Genomic DNA, 26,181 nt, shown 5'->3' on the forward strand with positions numbered 1-26,181 from the left:
TGCATCGCTAAGTGTAACGGTACCCTTATTACATTTAAGAGGAGTCGTTTCTACTTGAGTAAAGGTCCGTTTACATTGACCGACCGGAGGCACGATACAGTCTCCAATCGGCAATATCTCCCTGATGGACTGTCGTATAAATGCCTGTTTACATAGGCAGATAGAAGTAAATGATGCACACTGAGCAAGCGGTAATGGATCCCTCAGGCCACACAGGCTGAAATTGTTATCGGCCATCCGGGTTCTAGTTACACCAGACGATGCACCACCAAAAATGGTGATCTCTTAGTGCTTATGAAGACGTCCTTGGTTCTCGGTCTGATCAGCGACCGCAATGCAGGGATTGTCCTTGGGTCTTCCAATCCAAACATGACCGCTTCATAGAAATACTTGAAGTTGTTAATCTCCAGTCGGGAGATCCACGGCCAGTCCCTGCATTGCGGTTCGTGATCGGACAGCACGGACTTCTGCATGAGCACTTAAGCTGCACAAAAGATCATTTCACCCAATGAACAAGCATTTTGGTGTTCATTGGGTGATTGGCAGTCTGTTACATGACAAGATAATCGTGAAACTAGCGGTTTTAACCAGGGCTGTGTAGACGTTAAGTCAAACCTCCGACTACTGAATTTCCCTGACTTCTGACACTGACTCCACAGCAGCTGTCACTACTGAGTATGTACATAAAGTGCAGCACAGATTCGTCTCAGCTAATCTAGTACATTTCATAACTTTCCCAAATTCTTATGAAAACATTTACAGCACATCCTGCAGTGTACTACTGTACCCACTGAATGAAATATTCCAGTTGCAAATCTTTATTCATTACATAATGGAATGCGTTGAGAACAATAAATCGTAAAAATGATCAATGTAAATCCAAATTAATATCCCATGAATGTCTGGATTTGGAATGATACTCAAAATCAAAGTGGAAAATCAAATTACAGATTGATCCAACTTCATTGGAAATGCCTCAAGACAAGAAAATTATGCTCAATAGTGTGTGGTCTCTCTACGTGCCTGTATGACCTCCCTACAATGCCTGGGCATGCTCCTGATGAGGCCGCGGATGGTCTCCTGAGGGATCTCCTCCCAGACCTGGACTAAAGCATCCGCCAACTCCTGGACAGTCTGTGGTGCAACATGACGTTGGTGGATGGAGCGAGACATGATGTGCCAGATGTGCTCAATTGGATTCAGATCTGGGGAACGGGCGGACCAGTCCATATCTTCAATGCATTCATCTTGCAGGAACTGCTGACACACTCCAGCCACATGAGGTCTAGCATTGTCCTGCATTAGGAGGAACCGAGGGCCAACAGCATCAGCATATGGTCTCACAAGGGGTCTGAGGATCTCATCTCGGTACATAATGACAGTCAGGCTACCTCTGGCAATCACATGAAGGGCTGTGCGGCCCTCCAAAGAAATGCCACCCCACACCATTACTGACCCACTGCCAAACCGGTCATGCTGAAGGATGTTGCAGGCAGCAGATCGCTCTCCACGGCGTCTCCAGACTCTGTCACGTCTGTCACGTGCTCAGTGTGAACCTGCTTTCATCTGTGAAGAGCACAGGGCGCCAGTGGCAAATTTGCCAATCCTGGTGTTCTGCGGCAAATGCCAAGCATCCTGCACAGTGTTGGGCTGTGAGTACAACCCCTATCTATGGACGTTGGGCACTCAGACCATCCTCATGGAGTCAGTTTCTAACCATTTGTGCAGACACATGCACATTTGTGACCTGCTGGAGGTCATTTTGCAGGGCTCTGGCAGTGCTCCTCCTGTTCCTCCTTGCACAAGGGCTAAGGTAGCAGTCCTGCTGCTGGGTTGTTGCCCTCCTACGGCCCCCTCCACATCTCCTGGTGTATTGGCCTGTCTCCTGGTAGTGCATCTGGACACTAGGCTGACAGACACAGCAAACCTTCTTGCCACAGCTCGCATTGATGTGCCATCCTGGATGAGCTGCACTACCTGAGCCACTTGTGTGGGTTGTAGAGTCCGTCTCATGCTACCACGAGTTGAAAGCACAACCAACATTCAAAAGTGACCAAAACATCAGCCAGAAAGCATTGGTACTGAGATGTGGTCTGTGGTCCCCAACTGCAGAACCACTCCTTTATTGGGTGTGTCTTGATAATTGCCAATAATTTCCATCTGTTGTCAATTCCATTTGCATAACAGCATGTGAAATTGATTGTCAATCCGTGTTGCTTCCTAAGTGGACAGTTTGATTTCACAGAAGTTTGATTTACTTGTAGTTATATTCTGTTGTTTAAGTGTTCCCTTTATTGTTTTGAGCAGTGTATATTTTAGGAGCCAGTCCACTTTATACCGACTCCACAACTCAGACTCCACCAAAATGGACACCGACTCTGTATTTAACAACATTTGTTCACAATTATCTTGTAGTGTAAATGTCCTTTAACCCCTTCCTGACATCCGACGTACTATCCCGTCCACTGTACCCGGGCCCGTATGACCGTGGACGGGATAGTACGTCTACCGCGATCAGCGGCGCCCACGTGGTGAGCGCCGCTGATCGCGGCCGGGTGTCAGCTGATTATCACAGCTGACACCCGGCACTATGTGTCAGGGGCGGTCACGGACCGCCCCCGACACGTTAACCCCTTGCACACCGCGATCAAACATGATCGCGGTGTACCGGGAGTTAAAGGGAAGCATCGGGAGGGAGGGGGCTCCCTCCGTGCTTCCCTGAGCCCCCCACGGCAGCGCAATGTGCAGCGCTGCTGCCGGGGGCTCCTATCCTCCAGGCCCCCGGATCCAAGATGGCGACGGGGGCCTTCGGGGACCTGAGGAAGCTGGCTTCCTCAGTGCCTGCAAAGCGCAGGCAAGAGGAAGTCTTCTTCAATGCCTGTGACAGATTGCTGATCTGTCACAGTGATCTGTGATGTGACAGATCAGCGATCTGTCACAGGACAGTGATGTCCCACCTGGGACTATGTAATAAAGTAAAAAAAAAATTAAAAAAAAATGTAAAAATAAATTTAAAAAAAATCGCCAAATAAATTAGTAAAAAAAAAAAAAATATTCCCTCAATAAATCCATTTTTTGGAAATAATAAAAAAAAAAACAATAAAAGTACACATATTAGGTATCGCCGCGTCCGTAATGACCCGCCCTATAAAACTGTCCCATTAGTTAACCCTTTTAGCGAACCCCTTAAAAAATAAAAATAAAAAACGAAGCAAAAAATAATGATTTATTATCATACCGCCAAACAAAAAGTGTAATAACGCGCGATCAAAAAGAGGCATATAAATATCCATGGTACCGCTGAAAACGTCATCTTGTCCCGCAAAAAACGAGCCGCCACACAGCATCATCAGCGAAAAAATAAAAAAGTTATAGCTCGCAGAATAAAGCGATGCAAAAATAATTATTTTTTATATAAAATAGTTTTCATTGCATAAAACCGACAAAAACATAAAAAAACGACCTAAATGAGGTATCGCTGTAACCGTACTGACCCGAAGAATAAAACTGCTTTATCAATTTTACCGCACGCGGAACGGTGTAAACGCACCCCCCCAAAAGAAATTCATGAAACGCTGGTTTTTCTTCATTCTGCGTCCCAAAAATCGGAATAAAAAGCGATCAAAAAATTTCACGTGTCCGAAAATGGTACCAATAAAAACATCAACTCGTCCCGCAAAAAATAAGACCTCACATGACTCAGTGGGTCAAAAGACGGAAAAATTATAGCTCTCAAAATGTGGTGATGCAAAAACTATTTTACAATAAAAAGCGTCTTTTAGCGTGTGACAGTCGCCAAACATAAAAACCGCCATAAATAGTAAGTAAAACCCCCCGTTATCACCCCCTTAGTTAGGGAAAAATAATAAAACTAAAAAAAAAGTATTTATCTCCATTTTCCCGTAGGGGAAAGCCGGGTGCACACGCTGCGGATTAGGTGCGGATTCATCCGCGTGGATTTTGTAAAATCCGCAGGTGAAACCGCAGGTCAAAAGACCTGCGGTTTTACCTGCGGATTGCTCTGCGGTTTTGTCCTGCGGTTTTTCATCTCCTCAATAGAGGAGATGGCAAACCGCAGGAGAATCCGCAGAAAGAATTGACATGTCAATTCTTTCTGCGGATTGAAAACCGCAGATAATCCGCGCGGAAAATTCCGCACCGTCTGCACTGCGGTTTTTGATTCCCATAGGGAGCCAAAACCGCTGCGGAACCGCAGCAAAATCCGCAGCGTGTGCACACAGCCTTAGGGTTAGGGCTAGGGTTAGGGCTAGGGTTAGGGCTCAGATTAGGGTTAGGGGTGTGTTGGGGTTAGGGTTGGAGTTATAATTGGGGGTTTCCACTGTTTGGGCACATCAGGGGCTCTCCAAATGCAACATTGCATCTGATCTCAATTCCAGCCAATTCTGAGTTGAAAAAGTCAAATGGTGCTCCTTCCCTTCCAAGCTCTACCATGCGCCCAAACAGTGTTTTACCCCCACATGTAGGGTATCAGCCTACTCAGGACAAATTGCAAAACAATTTTTGGGGTCCAATTTCTCCTGTTACCCTTAGGAAAATAAAAAATTGGGGGCAAAAATATCATTTTTGTGGAAAAAAATGATTTTTTTATTTTCACGTCCGAGTGTTATAAACTTCTGTGAAGCACTTGGGGGTTCAAAGTGCTCACCACACATCTAGATAAGTTCCGTGGGGGGTCTAGTGTCCAAAATGGGGTCACTTGTGGGGAGTTTCAATAGTTTAGGTACATCAGGGGCTCTCCAAACGCACATGACACCCGCAGACCATTCCATCAAAGTCTGCATTCCAAAACGTCACTGCTTCCCTTCCGAGCCCCGACGTGTGTCCATACAGTAGTTTTCTCCCACATATGGGGTGTCAGCGTACTCAGGCCAAATTGGACAACTTTTGGGGGTCCAATTTCTCCTGTTACCCTTGGGAAAATGAAAAAACTGGGGACTAATTGATCATGTTTCTGGAAAAAATACGATTTTTTTATTTTCATGCCCTGGCATTATAAACTTCAGTGAAGCCCTTGGGGGTTCAAAGTGCTCACCTCACATCTAGATAAGTTCCTTAGTGGGTCTAGTTTTCAAAATGGGGTCATTTGTGGGGGGTTTCCACTGTTTAGGTACATTAGGGGCTCTCCAAAGGCAACATGACACCCGCAGACCATTCCATCAAAGTCTGCATTCCAAAACGTCACTACTTCCCTTCCGAGCCCCGACGTGTGCCCATACAGTAGTTTTCTCCCACATATGGGGTATCAGCATACTCAGGACAAATTGGACAACAACTTTTGGGGTCCAATTTCTCCTGGTACCCTTGGGAAAATAAAAAAATGGTGACTAAAAGATCATGTTTGTGGAAAAAATACGAATTATTTATTTTCACGCCCGGGCATTATAAACTTCTGTGAAGCACTGGGGGGGTCAAAGTGCTCAACACACATCTAGATAAGTTCCTTAGGGGGTCTAGTTTCCAAAATGGTGTCATTTGTGGGGGGTTTCCACTGTTTTGGTGCATCAGGAGTTTTCCAAACGCGACATGGTGTCCGATCTCAATTCCAGCCAAAAACGTCAAATGGCGCTGCTTCCCTTCCGAGCTCTGCCATGCGCCCAAATAGTGGTTTACCCCCACATGTGGGGTATCAGCGTACTCAGGACAAATTGCACAATAACTTTTAGGGTCCTGTTACCCTTGGAAAAATAAGAATTGAGGGTGAAAAGATCATTTTTGTGGAAAAAATATGATTTTTTAATTGTATGGCTTTATGTTATAAACTTCTGTGAAGCCCATGGGGGTTCAAAGTTCTCACCACACATCTAGATAAGTTCCTTAGGGGGTCTAGTTTCCAAAATGGTGTCATTTGTGGGGGGTTTCCACTGTTTTGGTACATCAGGGGTTTTCCAAACGCGACATGGTGTCCGATCTCAATTCCAGCCAAAAACGTCAAATGGCACTGCTTCCCTTCCGAGCTCTGCCATGCGCCCAAATAGTGGTTTACCCCCACATGTGGGGTATCAGCGTACTCAGGACAAATTGCACAATAACTTTTAGCGTCCTGTTACCCTTGGGAAAATAAAAATTGGGGTGAAAAGATCATTTTTGTGGAAAAAATATGATTTTTTAATTGTACCGCTGTACGTTATAAACTTCTGTAAAGCCCTTGTGGGTTCAAAGTTCTCACCACATATCTAGATAAGTTCCTTGGGGGGTCTAGTTTCCAAAATGGGGTCACTTGTAGGGGGTTTCCACTGTTTAGGTACATCAGGGACTCTCCAAACGTGACATGGCGTCCGATCTGAATTCCAGCCAATTTTGCATTGAAAAAGTCAAACGGCGCTCCTTCCATTTTGAGCTCTGCCATGCGCCGAAACAGTCGTTCCCCCCCCACAAATCAGGTATCAGCGTACTCAGGAAAAATTGCACAATAACTTTTGCAGTCCAATTTCTCCTGTTACCCTTGGTAAAATAAAAAAAATTGAACCTGAAGTATTTTTTTTGTGAAAAAAAGTTAGATGTTCATTTCTTTTTAAATATTCAAAAAAATTCCTGTGACGCACCTAATGGGTTAATAAACTTCTTGAATGTGGTTTTGAGCACCTTAAGGGGTTCAGTTTTTAGAATGGTGTCACTTTTGGGTATTTTCTATCATATAGACCCCTCAAAGTGGCTTCAAATGTGATGTGGTCCTAAAAATAAAATGGTGTTGTAAAAATGAGAAATCGCTGGTCAACTTTTAACCCTTATAACTTCCTAACAAAAAAAAATTTTGGTTCCAAAATTGTGCTGATGTAAAGTAAACATGTGGGAAATGTTACTTATCAAGTTTTTTGTGTGCCGTATCTCTGTGATTTAAGGGCATAAAAATTAAAAGTTGGAAAATTGCGAAATTTTCAAAATTTTTGCCAAATTTCCATTTTTTTCACAAATAAACGCAAGTTATTTGAATGAAATTTTACCACTAACATGAAGTACAATATGTCACGAGAAAACAGTGTCAGAATCACCGGGATCCATGGAAGCGTTCCAGAGTTATGACCTCATAAAGGTACAGTGGTCAGAATTGTAAAAATTGGCCCGGTCATGAACGTGCAAACCACCCTTGGGGGTGAAGGGGTTAAGAATGAGAATTTACATTATGTAATCATCCTCTACTTCTTATCGGAGCATTTGTTGACTGTGGCTTGGATGTTTTCCAGCGGGCGGATCATGGTGTCCACTTCAATTCTGGGGAAAGTGATGACATGCATGAACTCTGCACATATTGTACTTTTATTTTTAAAAATTATCATGCAAAATTGCATGACGGTGCCTATTAATGACAGGTGTTGGCTAGCATCTTTATAATGTGTCAGGAGTCTACTTTCAGAAAATATGTGGGGAAATACTTTATTTTGTATAGATTTGTGATTTTGTGTGAGAATTTCCCGCTAGTGAATGGGTTAATTTATAGTTGCGCTTAGCTGTGATATTTTCCCTTGTATGAAGCGCACTGAATGCTGTTCATCCATATCGGGATCGGCTCTAGGTAACCACAGGAGACCCTGACACTGCTTACCGGACCGTTTAGTCAGCTAAACAAACGATAGGCGTCGGCACGAAAGCCCCTGACAAAGGCCTGACAAGGGAGCAGATGGCTGCCAGGGCTCACTAATGAAGGCAGCTGTGTGTGCTAAATTGGAACCGGGTCTTGGGATTGTGACTATGACTCCGCCAGCAGTAATGTGTCCTCGGGCTGTGAAGGCTTTCACCGTCACTACTCATGAATATGGTTATGGTCAATAAATTTTGTTAATAAAGGAGAACATGCGCGTTTCCTGGAAACATGTCCTCTGTACAGGGGTCCCCAGGCCCTCTAAATTCGTTATTTGCCTTTAACCCTTTGTTTTACTCCAGGCTGGTGGAGACGAGGCAATGAGTAATAATGTGTGCAGCTCAATGCTCCTGGGATGGAATCATGTAGCGGATGTCCATAACTCTACATTTACTGCATTCAGTGTTCCCTGACATGTGATTGACTACGTGCCTGTGTTGTTGCTGTCCTGACTTGTACTGAGAGTGGTAGTAAAGCCACACCTGACATTTTACCTCCCTGACTACAACTGGTGATATTTTATGAGTTTGGACACTTTTTATGCAATGTACTAACATGATATTTTATCAGCTCCCTTAGGGGTCCAGCAGCCATCATTACTCGGGACGTCCCCCACAATCTACACTCAGCAGTCTGCCCTTGCTGCCGGCCTTAGCTCCCCTTCTCCAGCAAACTACCAGCTTACTCAGAGTGCCGCGCTACAGCAGCAAGCGGCAGCTGCGGCTGCTGCAGCGGCCCTTCAGCAGGTAAAAGTATAGTCTGTTTATCTTCAAGCAAATCCTTCTGGCATTGTTGACTTGTTCTCTGGTGGTTTTTTGCCAACCATGTGAATTTGGTCACCGCAGCCGGTCACTGACCTCAGAGGTGAATGTACGGCACAATTATTTTTTTTATGGTGTTCTCCATGTGCGTTAAGTAATGTGACCATTTCACAACTGTGGCTTTTATGGATGCAGTGATATCAGTTATGTTTTTTTCTAGTTTAGCATAGTAAAAAAAAAATACTTAAAGGGGTTGTCCGGGCTTTTCACATAATCTCAGTACATATCTGGGCTGCAGAATTATGACAATAAGTAATTTACTTTCTGTCACTAGTTTGCACGGTTTTATAGATATTCTGAACAGAACGTCCAAGGGGGGGGTGTTATGGCATTGAAATGAGAACTAGTCGTAACCTCCTACTCTACTCCAAACATGCCCTCTATAGCAACAACCCCACCCTCCATAGCTACAGGCCTTCCCCATCCACATGAAGAAGCCCTCATCACACAGTAACAAATCCTCCCCCTCTAGCAGCCTCACTGCAGAGGGCAGCTGCTCCTCCCCGAGACACACGCTGAACTGTGATCTATGGAAAGTGATACCAGTGAGGAGGAGGGAAAATCGTCCTGTATTCTGGGCTACTCCATGATTACAATATATAACTCATTATCCGTAATTCCTTTCCTCACTGTCCCAGGCTGCTGGCAGCAGTGAGAACAGACTGTGTGATGGCCAGTGATGGGGGTCTGCAGCTTCTAATCTGCACAGGGGATGGCAGTCACTGATGTAATCTGTTGTGTGACAAAGCCTCTGCTGTGTGAATGAGACAGCTCTGTGTCACTGATGTCTTCACACAGCAACAGATTTGGTGCAGTGTATGTGTGAGCACTGTGTCTCTAATGACACAAATACTGATGGGAGCAGCCTGTCCCAGAATACAGGACGATGTGTGTCTGGGGGAGGAGCAGCTGCCGTCTGCAGTGAGGCTGCTAGAGGGGGAGGATTTGTTACTGTGTGATGAGGGCTTCTTCATGTGGATGGGGAGGGCCTGTAGCTATGGAGGGTGGGGTTGTTGCTATAGAGGGCATGTTTGGAGTAGAGTAGGAGGTTACGACTAGTTCTCATTTCAATGCCATAACACCCCCTCCTTGGACGTTCTGTTCAGAATATCTAGAATACCGTGCAAACTAGTGACAGAAAGTAAATTACTTATTGTCATAATTCAGCAGCCCAGGTATGTACTGAGATTATGTGAAAAGCCTGGACAACCCCTTTAAAGTGTATGGGAGCCACTTCACAGGGCTGTAATCACTCCCCACACTTCTTGAGTGGTATCCAGCTCTGCTCACACACTGCAGGGCAAGATGTCACTCCAGGATCGGTGGGTGTGATTAGGGGGCACGCGCTATGTGCAGAGCGCTGGCTGTTCACTGCACACACAATTTACTTGAAGGGATGGGCTGCAGGAAGACTATAACTTCACTTTCTCCCTGCAGCCAAATATCACATTGCACAGCCTAATATGTTTGAATCTATATTTCACCGCAGATGATCACTTAGGCTGCAGGTAGATGCTGTTCTTCCTGATGACTGGTTCAGTGTAACTATTTGACATAAAAAGATAAAACGATGCTTTATATATGTGGTATATTGATTCAAAAGACTTGGATTGTTGAGTATTACTTTAATTTTTTTTTTCTTACAGCAATATTCCCAGCCACAGCAGATTTACAGTGTGCAGCAGCAGGTTTGTGTCCATTTTTTCCTTTCTTTCAATTCAAACACTTGTTTTGCCACCGGCTACAATTATTTGTGACCGGGATGTAGGTAAAACACTGCCAGCGATTGTGCGCACGTACCCTTATAGCTCTATCAGGAATTGCTGCGGGTTTGATGCTGCGTACTTGCGCAGCGTCAACCCACAGCGGCCAGATGTTACAGTATAGTTTATGGGATTTCTAGAAATCCCATGTCCTCTGTGTTCAGCATGTCAATTTCTCTTGTGGAGATGCTATTCTCTGCAACAGATATTACATCAATAGAAATGAATTGAATGCGTAAATCCCCACAGTTAAGTGAACACATGCGGGATTCACCAGGTTATAGAAGGCAGTGCTTTGGACTCGGCGAACATGTGCTGCTAGTTCCGGATCTTGGGAACGTACCCTTACACGGATGCAGATAAAAAAAAATCCCTTTAAACTCATGCGCTTAAAATTTCTGTTATTTCTGTTATTCAGCGCCTACTGAAACGCATTTTGGGGTAGTGTGCGACAGACCGCACATAGATTTCATGCTGACCAGTGTAGGTCAATGTGCATGTAAGCTTTTTTTCCACATGGACCATTAGTTTTGCAGAGAAGATATTTTTGTTTCTAATGTCAGACGGCTCGTTCACCCATCCACATTGTGAACGCGCACACAGACGCAGTGACGTCCACATTTTGAAGACCTGACCGAGCCGATCCAAGAATGGCACCTGTGTTTCCAATTCCAGTTATGTTTTTTTTTTTCTCTTGCACCCTCCAAGCAGTTAGTGTCTGTCTTGACATTACGCACGTTGTATATTTGCCGATTCGCTAACTTTTTGCCTTCCTACTTTGCAGTTGCAGCAGCCACAACAGACATTGATAACTCAGGTGAGTGCATGGAGTCCAAAACCAATGACATGGACTGTTCTCTGGCTATTATCGCACTGATCATCACTTTTTTTTCTTTTTCTCTCCAGCCTGCTGTTGCTCTGCCTACAAGTCTTGCCCTAACTACCCCCCAGCAAGCCGCACAGATAACTGTCTCTTACCCCACTCCAAGGTCCAGTCAGCAGCAAACACAGCCCCAAAAGCAACGTGTTTTCACTGGGGTTGTAACCAAGCTTCATGAGACGTTTGGCTTTGTGGATGAAGATGTGTTCTTCCAGCTAACGTATGTATTAAGTCATGTTGGAAGAAGAATCCAGAAAGCTTAGCACACAGTGCATTATGTCAATATCATTGTTTTTTATGCTGGAGAACCGTGCTTGTTTCTATGATGTATAATGCTCATCACCTTTGAAATTGTAGTAAAATCCCAGCAATTACCATTAATCACTGGCAAATCGAATGTATCTGTATGGAAGAGCGAGTTGCTTGGAAATTGTAGCAATGGCATGACTTTCCATGAATTGCTGGTGACCAGCTGTCAATGGACTGTGAGTACGGATTCTGTTGCACCTATGTAGTACATCTTCATTTTCTTATCTCTCTTCAGAGCTGTTAAGGGTAAATCCCCACAGGTCGGAGATCGTGTTTTGGTAGAAGCCACTTATAATCCTAACATGCCATTTAAATGGAATGCACAGAGAATTCAGACTCTCCCTAACCAGGTGAATACCCTCAATATTCTGCCTTTTAATGTTCCATTAATGTTTGTGTTTCTTGAATTTTTCGGTCTATTGATCTTTGTCTACATTGCAGAACCCAGCTGCAGCACAACCTTTAATAAAGAACCCCCCAGCAGTGATGCCACCTGTCCCACAGCAACCTGCTTTTGGGGTGCAGACTCAGCCCCCACCACAAGCACAGACCCTACTGCAGGCACAAATATCTGCTGCATCGATAAATCCATTGCTCCAAGCACAACCCTCTCCTCTGTTGCAACCACAGCCTCCTAAAGGTACTTGTCACCTTTCCTGGACTACAACATTTTGCTTCCTCTTTACACCATCCTCTATGTGTAACGCACCCTTTCTGCAAAGCTCAGTGACTTTTCAGTGTGTGTTTATGGACTGAATTACAACCATCCACGTTGCACTCCGTGAACTACCCATGGACCTTTTATTCTGGTCTTGTACACCCTTGATAAACCTGAGGTTATCATGTACAGTGGGTACGGAAAGTATTCAGATCCCTTTAAATTTTTCACTTTTTTTATTGCAACGATTTGGTAAATTCAAAAAAGTTCATTTTTTTTCTCATTAATGTACACTATGCACCCCATCTTGACTGAAAAAAAAAAACCGAAATGTAGAAATTTTTGCAAATCTATTAAAATAAGAAAAACTGAAATAGCAGATGGTCATAAGTATTCAGACCCTTTGCTCAGACACTCATATTTAAGTTCCATTCCGTCCATTTCCTTGTGATCCTCCTTTAGATGGTTTTACTCTTTCATTGGAGTCCAGCTGTGTTTAATTACACTGATAGGAATTGATTGGTGAAGGCACACACCTGTCTATATAAGAGCTCACAGTGCATTTCAGACCAAATGAGAATCATGAGGTCAAAGGTACTGGCCAAGGAGATCAGAGACAGAGTTGTGGCAAGGCACCGATCTGGCCAAGGTTACAAAAGAATTTCTGCAGAACTCAAGGTTCCTTAGAGCACAGTGGCCTCCATAATGCTTAAATGGAAGACTTTTGGATCCACCAGAAGTCTTCCTAGACCTGGCTCTCCAGCCAAACTGAGCAATCATGGGAGAAGAGCCTTGGTGAGATGTAAAGAAGAACCCCAAGATCACTGAGGCTGACCTCCACAAATGTGGTAGGAAGATGGCAGAAAGTTCCACAAAGTCAGTTATCACTGCAGCCCTCCACCACTCGGGCCTTTATGGCAGTGTCCCAATGGAAACCTCTCAGTGCAAGACATATGAAAGCCCGCATAGAGTTTGCTAAAAAAAAAACACATGAAAGACTCGCAGACTATGAAAAATAAGATTCTCTGGCCTGATGAGGCAAAGATAGACCTTTTTGGTGCTAATTCTAAGCGGTATGTGTGGAGAAAACAAGGCACTGCTCATCACATGAATGCAGCCAAGTACAGAGATCCTGGATGAAAACCTCTTCCGGAGTGCTCTGGACCGCAGATATGGCCGAAGGTTCACCTTCCAACAAGACAATGACCCTAAGCACACACCTAAAATAGCAAAGGAGTGGCTTCAGAACAACTCTGTGACCATTCTTGACTGGCCCAGCCAAAGCCCTGACCTACACCCAATTGAGCATCTCTGGAGAGACCTGAAAATGGCTGTCCACCAACGTTCACCATCCAACCTGACGGAACTGAAGAGCATCTGCAAGGAAGAATGGCAGAGGATTCCCAAATCCAGGTGTGAAAAATATGTTGCATCATTCCCAAGAAGACTCATGGCTGTACTAGCTCTAAAGGGTTCTTCTACTCAATGCTATGTAAAGGGTCTGAATACTTATGACCATGTGATATTTCAGTTTTTCTTTTTTAATAAATTTGCAAAAAGTTATTAAAAGTTACCGCTGACGTCACTGAGGCTGCGCGGAGTCCCCGGCTGACTGGAGGTGATCTGACAGCGTGGGAAAAAGTTCAGAAACTTTCTCACACTATCGAGTTCACTTCAGGTCAGCCAGGGACTCCGCGCAGCCTCACTGACGTCAGCGGTAGTCAGTGAGGCTGCGTGGAGTCCCTGACTGATCTGAGGTCAACTGACAGTGTGGGAAAAAGTTCAGAAACTTTCCCACACTAATCAGTTCATCTCCGGTCAACCGTGGCGCCTGCGCAGAGATGAATTCATTCATTCGGCAGTGGTTTACAGTGGGGCCGGTAGCATTAGCACCGATTCTCGTTGTAAACTAGTAAACACCTTGTGATGAATTGCAGCGGGGGACCTGACTGAACGGCGGAGAGGTATGTATATTGTTGGTTTTTTATCTTATATTTTTTACAGAACAATGGCTTTTTTTGGATTGGCAGAATAATAATTGTGGTCAAAAACGTTGTATTTATTTCATTAAAAGAATTTTTAACGTGTCTTTTTTTAACCCTTTACTACTATAGGATTAATAATGGTTAGGTGTCTTATTGACACCTCTCCATTATTAACCCGGCTTAATGTCACCTTTCAATAGCGAGGTGACATTAACCCATGAGCCACCGCTAAAGGCCATGGGAATAGAGAGGCTGAGTGCCAGAAAAGCTGCATCTTATAGATACGCCTTTTCTGGGGTGGCTGGGGGCAGATTTATTGGTCCCTCTCTAGGCTATTAATATCTGCCCTCACTCACTGGCTTTCCCTCTCTGGCGGAGAAAATTGCGCAAGAGCCCATGCAATTTTTTTCCGTGATTATAGCCTTAAATTTAACCCCTAGAGTTCCAAATTGATCCTAACACAAACTACTAAATTGATTAAACACTGACGTATATAAATCATTTTGATATGACATGGTTTACTATATGTAAACCATGTGTCATGTTGGGTTCGGGAATGATTTTACTGAAGTCGGCAATTGATTTAGCGGCTATTATGCTATGTGGAACTCTATGAAATATATATATATTTGTGGTGCAGTGACCCCTGTGACAGGTAGGGGGTACAGTATGGGCTTCCCAGGACATGCATACAGGCGTTTCCGTTATTGTGATAGGGAAATGATGAGGCAAGTTTGTAAATGACCGATGTGTATCACAGGGTGGGTGGCCCTGTGATGGAAGCTGGAACGTGTATTGATGAGCAGAGGTACTGCTGATGGTTTCTGTTTACAATAGGGAAGCTTCCAGGTGACTTGGTGAGATGGGTTGGACCAGTCACCTACAAGCCCACCCAGGGGCGTGTGTCTGAACGCCCAAAGTAAAGCATATGTGTGTATGGCTGTGTGGAATAGGACCTTTAGTGAGGTCATGACCATGTGATCCATACCTCACCTGTGGGTGTGGTTATGGACCATATAATGTGACCAGGGTGGGTCACATAATGTGTTTACCTGAATGGTGCAGACTGCAAGGTCCTCTAAGGTCTGTGCTGGGAGATCCTGGAAGGAGGATCGGATCCCTGGAGCACGTGGCGAGACTTTGGACCCGGTGAGGCCTGTGTGTGTTGGATGGTCCCCAGGAAGGGGATGGACGTCCTGAATAAGGAGCAAGTAAGAGGTAGCCCCGAAAAGGGTGAAATACAGTTAGGTCCATATATATTTGGACAGAGACAACATTTTTCTAATTTTGGTTCTAGACATTACCACAATGAATTTTAAACAAAACAATTCAGATGCAGTTGAAGTTCAGACTTTCTGCTTCCATTAAAATTGGATGAAGGGTTTAGGAGTTTCAGCTCCTTAATATGTGCCACCCTATTTTTAAAGTGACCAAAAGTAATTGGACAGATTAAATAATGGTAAATAAAATGTTCATTCCTAGTACTTGGTTGAAAACCCTTTGTTGGCAATGACTGCCTGAAGTCTTGAACTCATGGACATCACCAGACGCTGTGTTTCCTCCTTTTTGATGCTTTGCTAGGCCTTCACTGCGGTGGTTTTTAGTTGCTGTTTGTTTGTGGGCCTTTCTGTCTGAATTATAGTCTTTAACAAGTGAAATGCATGCTCAATTGGGTTGAGATCAGGTGACTGACTTGGCCATTAAAGAATATTCCACTTCTTTGCTTTAATAAACTCCTGGGTTGCTTTGGCTTTATGTTTTGGGTCATTGTCCATCTGTAGTATGAAACAATGACCAATCAGTTTGGCTGCATGTGGCTGGATCGGAGCACACAGTATGGCTCTGAATACCTCAGAATTCATTCAGATGCTTCTGTCCTGTGTCACATCATCAATAAACACTAGAGACCCAATGCCACTGGCAGCCATGCATGCCCAAGCCATCACACTGCCTCCGCCGTGTTTTACAGATGATGTGGTATGCTTTGGATCATGAACTGTACCACACCTTCGCCATACTTTTCTCTTTCCATCATTATGGTAGAGGTTCATCTTGGTTTTCATCTGTCCAAAGAATGTTCTTCCAGAACTGTGCTGGCTTTTTTAGATATTTTTTAGCAAAGTCCAGTCTAGCCTTTTTATTGTTGATGCTTATGAGTGGCTTGCACCGTGCAGTGAACCCTCTGTATTTACTTTCATGCAGTCTTCTCTTTATGGTAGATTTGGATATTGATACGCCTACCTCCTGGAGAGTGTTGTTCACTTGGTTGGCTGTTGTGAAGGGGTTTCTCTTCACCATGGAGACTATTCTGCGGTCATCCACCACTGTTGTCTTCTGTGGGCGCCCAGGTCTTTTTGCATTGATCTGATCACCAGTGCTTGATTTTTCTTTCTCAGGATGTACCAAACTGTAGATTTTGCCACTCCTAATGTTGTAGCAATTTCTCGGATGGGTTTTTTCTGTTTTTGCAGCTTAAGGATGGCTTGTTTCACCTGCTTGGAGACCTCCTTTGACCGCATGTTTCCTTCACAGCAAAACCTTCCAAATGCAAGCACCACACCTCAAATCAACTCCAGGCCTTTTATCTGCTTAATTGAGAATGACATAACAAAGGGATTGCCAACACATATCCATGAAATAGCCTTGGAGTCAATTGTCCAATTACTTTTGGTCCCTTTAAAAAACAGGGTGGCACATGTTAAGGAGCTGAAACTCCTAAACCCTTCATCCAATTTTAATGTGGATACCCTCAAATGAAAGCTGAAAGTCTGAACTTCAACTGCATCTGAATTGTTTTGTTTAAAATTCATTGTGGTAATGTCTAGAACCAAAATTAGAAAAATGTTGTCTCTGTCCAAATATATATGGACTTAACTGTAACTGTGAGGCTATAGAACCTGTTTGCTGGACATAGCCCAGCCTGTGTGACCACAGGGCTAAGAGAGCGGAACTCTATTATGAACATTCTTCTGTCTGATATAAGACTGTTACTTTTCTTCATGCTTCCATGGTTTAATGGTTTATGCTGTATAAAAATTACCCGTATGGACTATTTATGTGGAAAACCCGTGCCTGACCCTGTTAATCTGCTGCCAAGTGAGTGTCCCCAACACGTATAATAAGTGCTACCTTACAATTGGTGGAGAATGCTAAGGGCACTTTTGTAGCCTTGTTGCTAGGGGCAACAGACGAGGTCTACAACATCGGTTGCTAGGGGCAGCGGTCCAAGAAGCACATGTTGCAGTGCTGGCGTCTTTGAGCCAAAAGGAGCGGACGGTCTTGAAAACCGTGTGATACTGACCGGGGTCAGAGAGAAATGTGTACAGGATACCTCTGCGGTAAGAGGGATCCGGGAACCTGCGTGGCCAACAGGTAAACTGGAAACCCGTATGATACTGACCGGGGTCAGAAAGGGACTGTGTATTGATAATTTGTGGGATACCTCTGAGGAGAAGAGGCCTCCGGGAACCAGTGTGGCCATCATCAACAGGTAACAGTTAGGAGTCTGTGGTATGCTGACTGGGGTCAGTGAAAGACTGTATGAGAAGTGGCTTTAGGGTGACTCTGTGGATAAGAGGTACCCGGGAACCTGTGTGGCCGACACCAGCAGGTAATGGACAGGAGTCCGTGTTGTACTGACTGGGGTTAGTGAGAGACTGTGCGTGGGTATTCCCCCCCCCCCCCATAAAGCTGAAGGTGTTTTTTTTTTTTTTTCCTAAGAGTCACCTTGCGGTGGCTCAGTGGGGTCACAAAGGTGAAAAGCATCTAGCTGTAACTCGGCGGGGTTACGCAGATTGCTGTGGACCGGCGGGTCCACAAAAACAGCGGCAGCCGGAGGTGTCGGTGATTTGTGGCTACAGCAGGAGCTGTGGCAGTGCGAGCAGGAGCTGGTGGGGTGTTGTCAGAGGTTATCGGAGTGTGCAACCTCTTAAAGGGCCAGTACAAGCCCGAAAGACATAAACTGTACGGTGTGAACTCGGTCCTGAGAGTGCCGTGGGGGAGTCCACGGAGTGTACCCCAGAGAGGGGTGGTGTCCCAAAAAAAAGGGGGCGGTAACTCAAAACAGCGATGGGTACCCAAAAGGGGGTGGAGTCCCAAAAGGGGGCGGTATCCCAAAAGGGAGTAGTTGCCCAAAAGGGGGTGGAGTCCCGTTGAATGGGGGTGGAGCATCCCAAAGTTAAAGGGGTGGCACAGACAGTTACCAGGGGCAAGTATACTATGTGTGTCCAGTCTGCTATATAAACTACCCACCCGGCATGATGCTACGGGGGGAGTGCTCTACAGATAAATAATGACGATGTGGTTGGTCTGGTTGACTCTGGGAGTCCGGTGATTCTAGTGAGGGTTGCACCTGAGGGATTTGAAATACCCGGTAGAAAGATTGGGGGCACCAAGGATTATCCAGTGGCCAGGGTAATCTTTGAGACGGGCCAGGACATTGCGGGACAGGATGAGAAGAGCATGGCTGTCCTTACGGATATTTATCTGCAATGTCTCCGCGCAAAACAGATGATTACCCTGAGTAATGGGAAAGCCGCTCGACGTCTGGAACTTGTGAGGGAAGCTAAAAAACGTCTGGGCTTGGTGGAAGACGTAATTCCGGTACCCAGACATCTGGTGGGGAGAGTCATTGGAAGACTTTGAGAGATGCAGGAGATAGTGAATAGATCCGGTGTGAAGAGAGTGAGAATCCCACCTGCTGGTGAAATCCAAGTAGCTGTTGAGGATGACAAGATTCCAGTCATTGTTGTTGGCTCCGTGGAAAGCCTTAGGAACATCCGAATGCTACTAGAATATCGGGTATCCTACCTGAGATGGAGCAGTTGAGAGTGGACCGACTGCAGATTAATAAACAGATGCAGAACATCAGGTGGCGGCCGCCTTCAACCCAAGGTATAAGGACTCGAAGGGATCCTCCAAATAATGAAATGGCAGGTAGCTGAAGACTTTCAGCAAGGCAAGAACGTCGAGAATCTGCAAGTGGCAGTTCTACTGACAGTACGAAACTGAGAGACCTTAGTTCCTGTGAGGTACTAAATGGGTCAGACTCAGGACAGACAGTTGACTCAACTATAAGTGGAACTTCTGACCGTACCAAGCGGGAGAGCCGGCCAGTGAAAGAAAGGTCGGGTGACGGGGGTACGGCAGAAATGTGAAGACTAAAAAAGGGTCTAGTGACACAGTTAGACTGTGACTTAAGGGCCAAAGCTCAAAGCTGACAAAAACCGCTGGGGGCGGGGGAGGCCTAACAGTTTAACCCTGAAACGGGAAAGGACAAAGTCTGATAATGTGTTGGTCACAGAGAGGGATACAGTGACAGTGATGGACTACGTCTCTGGAGCTGACGCTCAAAGACTAAGAGGGCCCTCTCGACTGGTAGGGCAAGATGACATGGATGCCCGGTCTCGAGGCCCCTGGTTTATGACAAGTGTTCAACTCCACAAGTTTGAACAGAGGGGGGGATGTATGTGGTGCAGTGACCCCTGTGACAGCTAGGGGGCACTGTATGGGCTTCCCAGGACATGGATACAGGCGTTTCCATTATTGTGATAGGGAAATGAGTGGCAGGTTTGTAAATGACCGATGTGTATCACAGGGTGGGTGGCCCTTTGATGGAAGCTGGAACGTGTATTGATCAGCAGAGGTACTGCTGATGGTTTCTGTTTTACAATAGGGAAGTTTCCAGGTGACTTGGTGAGATGGGTGGGACCAGTCATCCACAAACCCACCCAGGGATGGCTGGGTTTGTGCCAAGTGAGTGTGCTGAGCATGCTCCTGACAGGTTAAAACACAAAAGAAAGACTAGATATATACACATAGAAAATAAATATATATATATATATATATATATATATATATATATATATATATATAGAGAGAGAGAGAGAGAGATATAGATATATATATATGTATGTGTGTGTATATATAGATATATAGATATATATAGATATATAGATATATATATATAACTTTTTTTTTTTTCTTTTCTATGTTCTGTGTGTGTGCTCTGTGTATATATCTATTCTTTATTTTGTGTTTTAACCCATCAGGAGCATGCTCAGTTAAAAAACGGATCCGTCGCCAGCATCCGTCATTTGATGGATGAAGATGGAACCTGCGCCCATAAGCTTTCATTCTAGCAAACGACAGATCCGTCACTGTCCGATTTTTCGACGGACACAAAAAACATTGCTTTGTGCGTCGTCCCCGGCCACCGGACAAAAGAATCTTAACAGATCGAAACGTGAGGCCATCCATCGCTAATACAAGTCTATGAGGAAAAAAAAGGATCCAGCAGCATTAGTCGCCAGATCCGTTTTTTTTTTTTTTTTCAAAAAATGACAGATTGTGACTGATTTTAAAAAAAACTGATATGTGAAAGCAGCCTAACTCTTTTTGAATAGATATGTGAATGAGGTTTAGTAAAAATTTCTGAAGGTTATTACACCTTATTATAGGGAATTTCTGCAATGGTTCACTTTTGCTGAAATAATCTGCAAGAAAACATATTAACAAACTGATAATTTTAAAAATACTTTTCTGAGCCAACAACCAGTTTCATGTATTTGTTTCAGCTGCCTTATTGCAGACCCCAGTTCGCCTTGTATCCCAGCCCCAGCCAATTCGCAGAATCGAGCCCCCTTCGAGATTCTCTGGGAGAAGTGACAGAGGGGAATCTGTATCCATCAGAAAAGATGACAGAAAGTAAGTCATTGGGGATATCTGTAGAAAGATGTGGCTCAAACTACGTTATAAGCAAAACTTTGTCTATTCTGAAAATGACTAAAGTGATCCTCTGTGATCCACATGTAATAGTACTGAAATTAACGGGGTTTTTTTTTTTTTTTTTTTTACCATCTTTATTTGTGGCCTTCATTGTTTTAAGTGGAATCCGAATTTTAGCAAGCATCAAAGTGAACCTGTCAGCAGTTTTGGCCGCTATAATCTGCGGCCACTGCCCTTCAGAGCTTATCTACAGCATTCTATAATGCTGTACATAAGCCCCCGGTCCGACCTGAAAGATAACTCTTATTATCCTCACCTTGGGGGCGGTCAGGTCCGATGGGTGTTGCAGATCCGGGTCCGGCGCCTCCCATCTTCTTGTGATGCCGCCCTCCTGTTGCCTCATCGCTCCCCGGCATCACACTTCTGCGCAGGCGTACTTACAGTATCTGTCCTGTTGAGGGCAGAGCAAAGTACTGCAGTGCGCAGGCGCTGGGCCTCTCTGACCTTTCCTGGTGTCTGCGCACTGCAGTACTTTGCTCTGCCCTCAACAGGACAGATAAGTACCTCTGCGAAGAAGCGCGATGCTGGGGAGCGAGGACGCAAGCAGGAGGGCGGCATTACAAGAAGATGGGAGGTGCCGGACCAGGACCTCCGATGCCCATCGGACCGGACTGCCCCCCAGGTGAGTATAATAAAAGTTATTTTTCTTATCTTTCAGGTTGGACTGGGGGCTTACCTACAGCATTATAAAAGGCTGTATATAAGCCCTGAAAGGCTATATAAGATGCGGCCAAAACAGCTGACCGGTTCCCTATTAATATTGAATGCGAAACGTAGTCTGCTGTAAACAATTGTTAACTAATGTCAGGTCAGATGTTTTTTCTGCTGCTGGTCTCCCAAAGAAAAGGGAGCTCAGCAGACACCACTGTTCATAAGGAATGTAAGATGGGAAACCCTTTGGTGACCAAATTACTACACTTATTACATAAATCACATGTGAGCATTTACTAAGCTCACTTTAACAAAACGTCTTCCCAATTTTGTATTTGATCTTTCTTCGGACTAAAATCCTGACACCTTTGACCACTGAAAAATACCAGTGGCGCCTAGCCAGTGCTGAGGCGGTCGGAGAGCAGAAGCAGCTCTCACTTCCTCCAGATGTCTGTTTTATCCAAAGGAAGTGAGAATGATGCCCCACATCGGCGGCTGCTGATCAGCGGCAGGACTCGCGTGATATCACGACCTTACGGTAGACCCTGTGCAGCCATCACTGGTACTATGCAGGCAAAAGGCAATGAAAAAAGCTCAAAAGTGGGATAACCTGTCTGCTCGGCTGCACCTCTCTCATGGGGTGTTTTGAGTAATCGGTGGGGATTCTCAGGACCCGTACGCTGCCATCAAACCTGCTTGTAATTACAAGGGCTCTTAAACATGGAAAAAAAATTATAAAGGTTTAGTTACGCTTTAATACCATTTTCTCGAAATTGATGTTCCTGTAACTTCTGAAAACTTTACAGTCGAGAGAGAGACCGGGACAGGCGCAGGTCACGTGAGCGATCACCTCAGAGGAAGCGTTCAAGAGAGAGATCTCCACGGCGCGAGAGAGAGCGGTCACCTCGCAGACCTAGGCGGATGGTGCCCCGCTACACTGTACAGTTTTCCAAGTTCTCCCTGGACTGGTAAGTGCGATCGTCGCTTATTCCTTATTATATCTGTGCTTCAAAGGGAATCTGTACCAGATTTTTGCTACCTTATCTGACAGCGGCGCAATGTAGGGAAAGAGACACTGATTCTAACGATGTATCAATTAGTTTCCTATGTGCAGCAGTTGACAATTTTTTAGATGTAGCAGAGATTAGGAAGCTAAAGCTGCCAATGCCTCAGGTTTCTGTGTACATTATCTATTGGCAGTAAGCTGCTTATCAGAGAAGGCAGTGTGGTTGGACCAGGGCTCACAAGAGCTGTATAAAACATTCATTGTATGGACACGGGACACCGCCTAATAAATGACACATCCCTGAAATCTGTGTTTACCTCATGCAATCTCAGATTATGTTGCAAAAACCTGCTGACTTGTGCAGTAACAATGCCCAATGGGGGCTTATTGGTATGTGTTGTAGTTTTGCTTTTAATAGTTTCTTTGGTTATTATTTTACTCTGGTGTGTGGAGTACACACCAAAAAGGCCTATGATCAGCTGAACACACAGCTCACAAAAACGTTTGGTGTAGGGAAGCCAAAAACATACGGAGTTTTGGCGAGAATATAGCTGGAAAATGGGATGTAGTGTAGTAAATGGAAAGGGGTCAGCGTCGGACTGGCCCACCGGAGAACCAGAGGATTCTCCGGTGGGCCCTGGCATCTGGTGGGCTCTGGCACTTGCTGGCATACAGGGCCAGCAGTTGTCTAGGGCCCCCGCTGCTCCAGGGACCCCCAGCCAGTGGTGTGTCGCTAATAGCGGCACACCACGCAGCTGCTATGGGGGCCCTGTGCCAGCGGAGCAGCAGCGGGTGACAGGAGGCAGGAGCCCCTGTCCCTGCTGCTAAAGAGAAATGAATATTCACTGAGAAAGCAGTGAATAACATTTCATGGTCTCCACTCCCCCAGGGGCCCCGCCCCCCAGCCTGAGCAGCCGCTATGCGGCAGTAAGTGAGGGCCGGCGCTACCCTCAATTGTAATGGGAGAGCGTCAGATGACGTTCTCTCTCCCATCAGTCCCCTCTGCTGACTCACAGCCGGTGCGCAATGACGTCACTATATCGCACACTCGCTGTGTGTCTGACAGAGGGGGCAGCTCCTGACACTGAAGCCGACTGACGAAATCAGCGTGAGGGTTTTTTTTTTTTTATATCTCTCTATCTATCTCTCTCTCTCTCTCTCTCTCTCTCTCTCTCTCTCTCTATATATATATATATATATATATATATATATATATAATATATATCAATATCTATCTCTCTATATCTGTCCCTCTACCTATCTCTCTATATCTATGTATCTATCTCTATCTATCATCACTATATCTCTCTATCTATCTCTATCTATCCCTATATCTCTATCTTTCTATTCTATATCTATCTCTATATCTATCTCTATATTTATCTCTATTTTAGATAGAGATATATAGAGAGGGAGATAGATATAGAGATACTGTAGATATAGAGATAGATAGATAGTCTATCTATATCTATCTGTAAATAGAAAAAATAAAAATAGAAAAAAATCAGGCAGCACTCCAGTTCAAGGAAAAATTGTGGACTTTAATCCAGCACCAAGTGGTGCAACGTTTCGACCTCACAGCATGGTCTTTGTCTAGCAATCTATCTGTAGCAATCTATATCTATCTATATCTATCTCTATTATCTATATATATCCATCTATCCATAGATCTATCTAGTTATCCCATATCTATCTGTCTATCTCTATATCTATTTATCTCTATATCTATATATCCATCTCTTTATCTCTATCTATCTCTCTTTATCTATATATCTATCTAGATCTATCTTTTTCTATTTATCTCTGTATCTATCTATATCTATCTAGATATCTATCTATCTATCTAGATATCTATCTATCTAAAGGCATTATACCCTATGAGGGGGGGCAGCATTATACCCTATGAGGGGGGGGCAGTATTATACCCTATGAGGGGGGGGGGCAGCATTATACCCTATGAGGGGGGCAGCATTATACCCTATGAGGGGGGGGCAGCATTATACCCTCTGAGGGGGGTGCATTATACCCTATGAGGGGGGGCAGCATTATACCCTATGAGGGGGGGCAGCATTATACCCTATGGGGGGGGCAGCATTATACCCTATGAGGGGGGGCAGCATTATACCCTATGAGGGGGGGCAGCATTATACCCTATGAGGGGGGGCAGCATTATACCCTATGAAGGGGGAGCAGCATTATACCCCAATGGGGGGGCAGCATTATACCCTATGAGGGGTGGGGCAGCACTATACCCTCTGAGGGGGTGCATTATACCCCTATGGGGGGGCAGCGTTATACCCTATGAGGAGGCAGCGTTATGCCCTATGAGGGGGCAGCGTTATGCCCTATGAGGGGGCAGCGTTATACCCTATGAGGGGGCAGCGTTATACCCTATGAGGGGGCAGCGTTATACCCTATGAGGGGGAGCGTTATACTCTATGAGGGGGTGCATTATACCCTATGAGGGGGCAGCGTTATACCCTATGAGGGGGCAGCGTTACTATGAGGGGGTGCATTAAACCCTATGAAGGGGTGCATTATACCCTATGAGGGGGCAGCATTATACCCTATGAGGGGGGCAGCATTATATTCTATGAGATGGCTGCATTATATTCTATAAGGAGGCTGCATTATACTATTTGAGGGGGCTGCTTTATATTCTATGAGGGAGGCTACTCAAACTCCTGCTACATAATTAAGATTTGTACTACCTTATATTATACCCGGATATTAGCGTGTTTTACCGCACAATTGGTGGTCTTGTATTTATCTCTATGTAGCTACATAGTGGGCCCCAAGAATGATTTTCTCTGGTGGGCCCAAGGTGTTCCAGTCCGACGCTGAAAGGGGTTGTTATTGGAAGGTAAAGCTCTACCTGTTTAATGATTGATTTACTTATTTTTCTTGCTTTCTGTTATATTTGCACAGCCGTAGTGTACAACCAGTATTTTAATAAATGAATGGACTTCTACAGCTGGCTCTTCATCTGCCATTTTGCTTTTGCAGAGTGAAAATAAGTCCTTTCCCTACCTGACACAAATCTGGCACTGGGGGGTAGAAGTCGTACACTGCAAATGGAAAGGGAATTTGTGTTAAGAAGTACAGCTTTCTCAGGTTGTGGATGGGCAGGAAAATGATGCTTAACACCCCTTCCCAACATGGGACATACCAGGATGTCATATTTTAGGTCCATACAGATAATGGCTGTTTTTGTCAGCAATCATCTGCCTCTAAGGGTGGTTTCACATTAGCGTTTCAGGGCGTAGCGACAGCCTGCGCACGGCCGCCACTAAGCCCCGCCCCCTACCACGCCTCCTCCGGTAGCTCCACCTACCGGCGCATGACGCTGCATGCGTCCTGCGTCCCCTATCTTTATCACTGGGGACGTAGGCCGTGCGCAGTATGCATTTGGCGGCGCATGCGTCCTTTTGACGGCGGAGGCAGAGCTACCGGAGGAAGCGCGGCAGGGGGGTGGGGCTTAGCGGCGGCCGTGCGCAGGCCGCAGCTGCGCCCTGAAACGCTAATGTGAAACCACCCTAACAGCATTGAGTAGAGCTGAGCAATGTCCATTGCTTTCATTTCCTTTCAGTGCCACTGTTAATCTCTGACAGTGGTTTTTACAGTTCCTAGCGCCATTGGCCCACCTGCAGTGTGAGTTGCCATAACTGCCCCTGGTCTGCTGAAGACCCTTATGGCTGTCGTGATGGTAGTCCTGTGATAACCAG

General features: G+C 45.1%; 1 protein-coding gene across 2 annotated transcripts in view; it reads left to right on the forward strand.

Moving 5' to 3' along the window:
* CCAR1 (cell division cycle and apoptosis regulator 1) overlaps nt 1-26,181 on the forward strand; it is a 135,072-nt gene that overhangs the window by 64,902 nt on the left and 43,989 nt on the right. For both annotated transcript variants that reach the window (XM_073585880.1, XM_073585879.1), the window contains exons 3-10: nt 8,168-8,343; nt 10,065-10,106; nt 10,966-10,998; nt 11,088-11,281; nt 11,606-11,720; nt 11,812-12,010; nt 20,589-20,718; nt 22,257-22,418. In XM_073585880.1, the coding sequence (XP_073441981.1) occupies nt 8,168-8,343; nt 10,065-10,106; nt 10,966-10,998; nt 11,088-11,281; nt 11,606-11,720; nt 11,812-12,010; nt 20,589-20,718; nt 22,257-22,418 (1,051 nt within the window). The remainder of the gene's footprint in view (nt 1-8,167; nt 8,344-10,064; nt 10,107-10,965; nt 10,999-11,087; nt 11,282-11,605; nt 11,721-11,811; nt 12,011-20,588; nt 20,719-22,256; nt 22,419-26,181) is intronic.

The sequence above is a fragment of the Dendrobates tinctorius genome, unplaced genomic scaffold (genome assembly GCF_039654945.1).
Source record: "Dendrobates tinctorius isolate UK_male_01 unplaced genomic scaffold, ASM3965494v1 ptg000089l, whole genome shotgun sequence".
NCBI classification, from domain to species: Eukaryota; Metazoa; Chordata; class Amphibia; order Anura; family Dendrobatidae; genus Dendrobates; species Dendrobates tinctorius.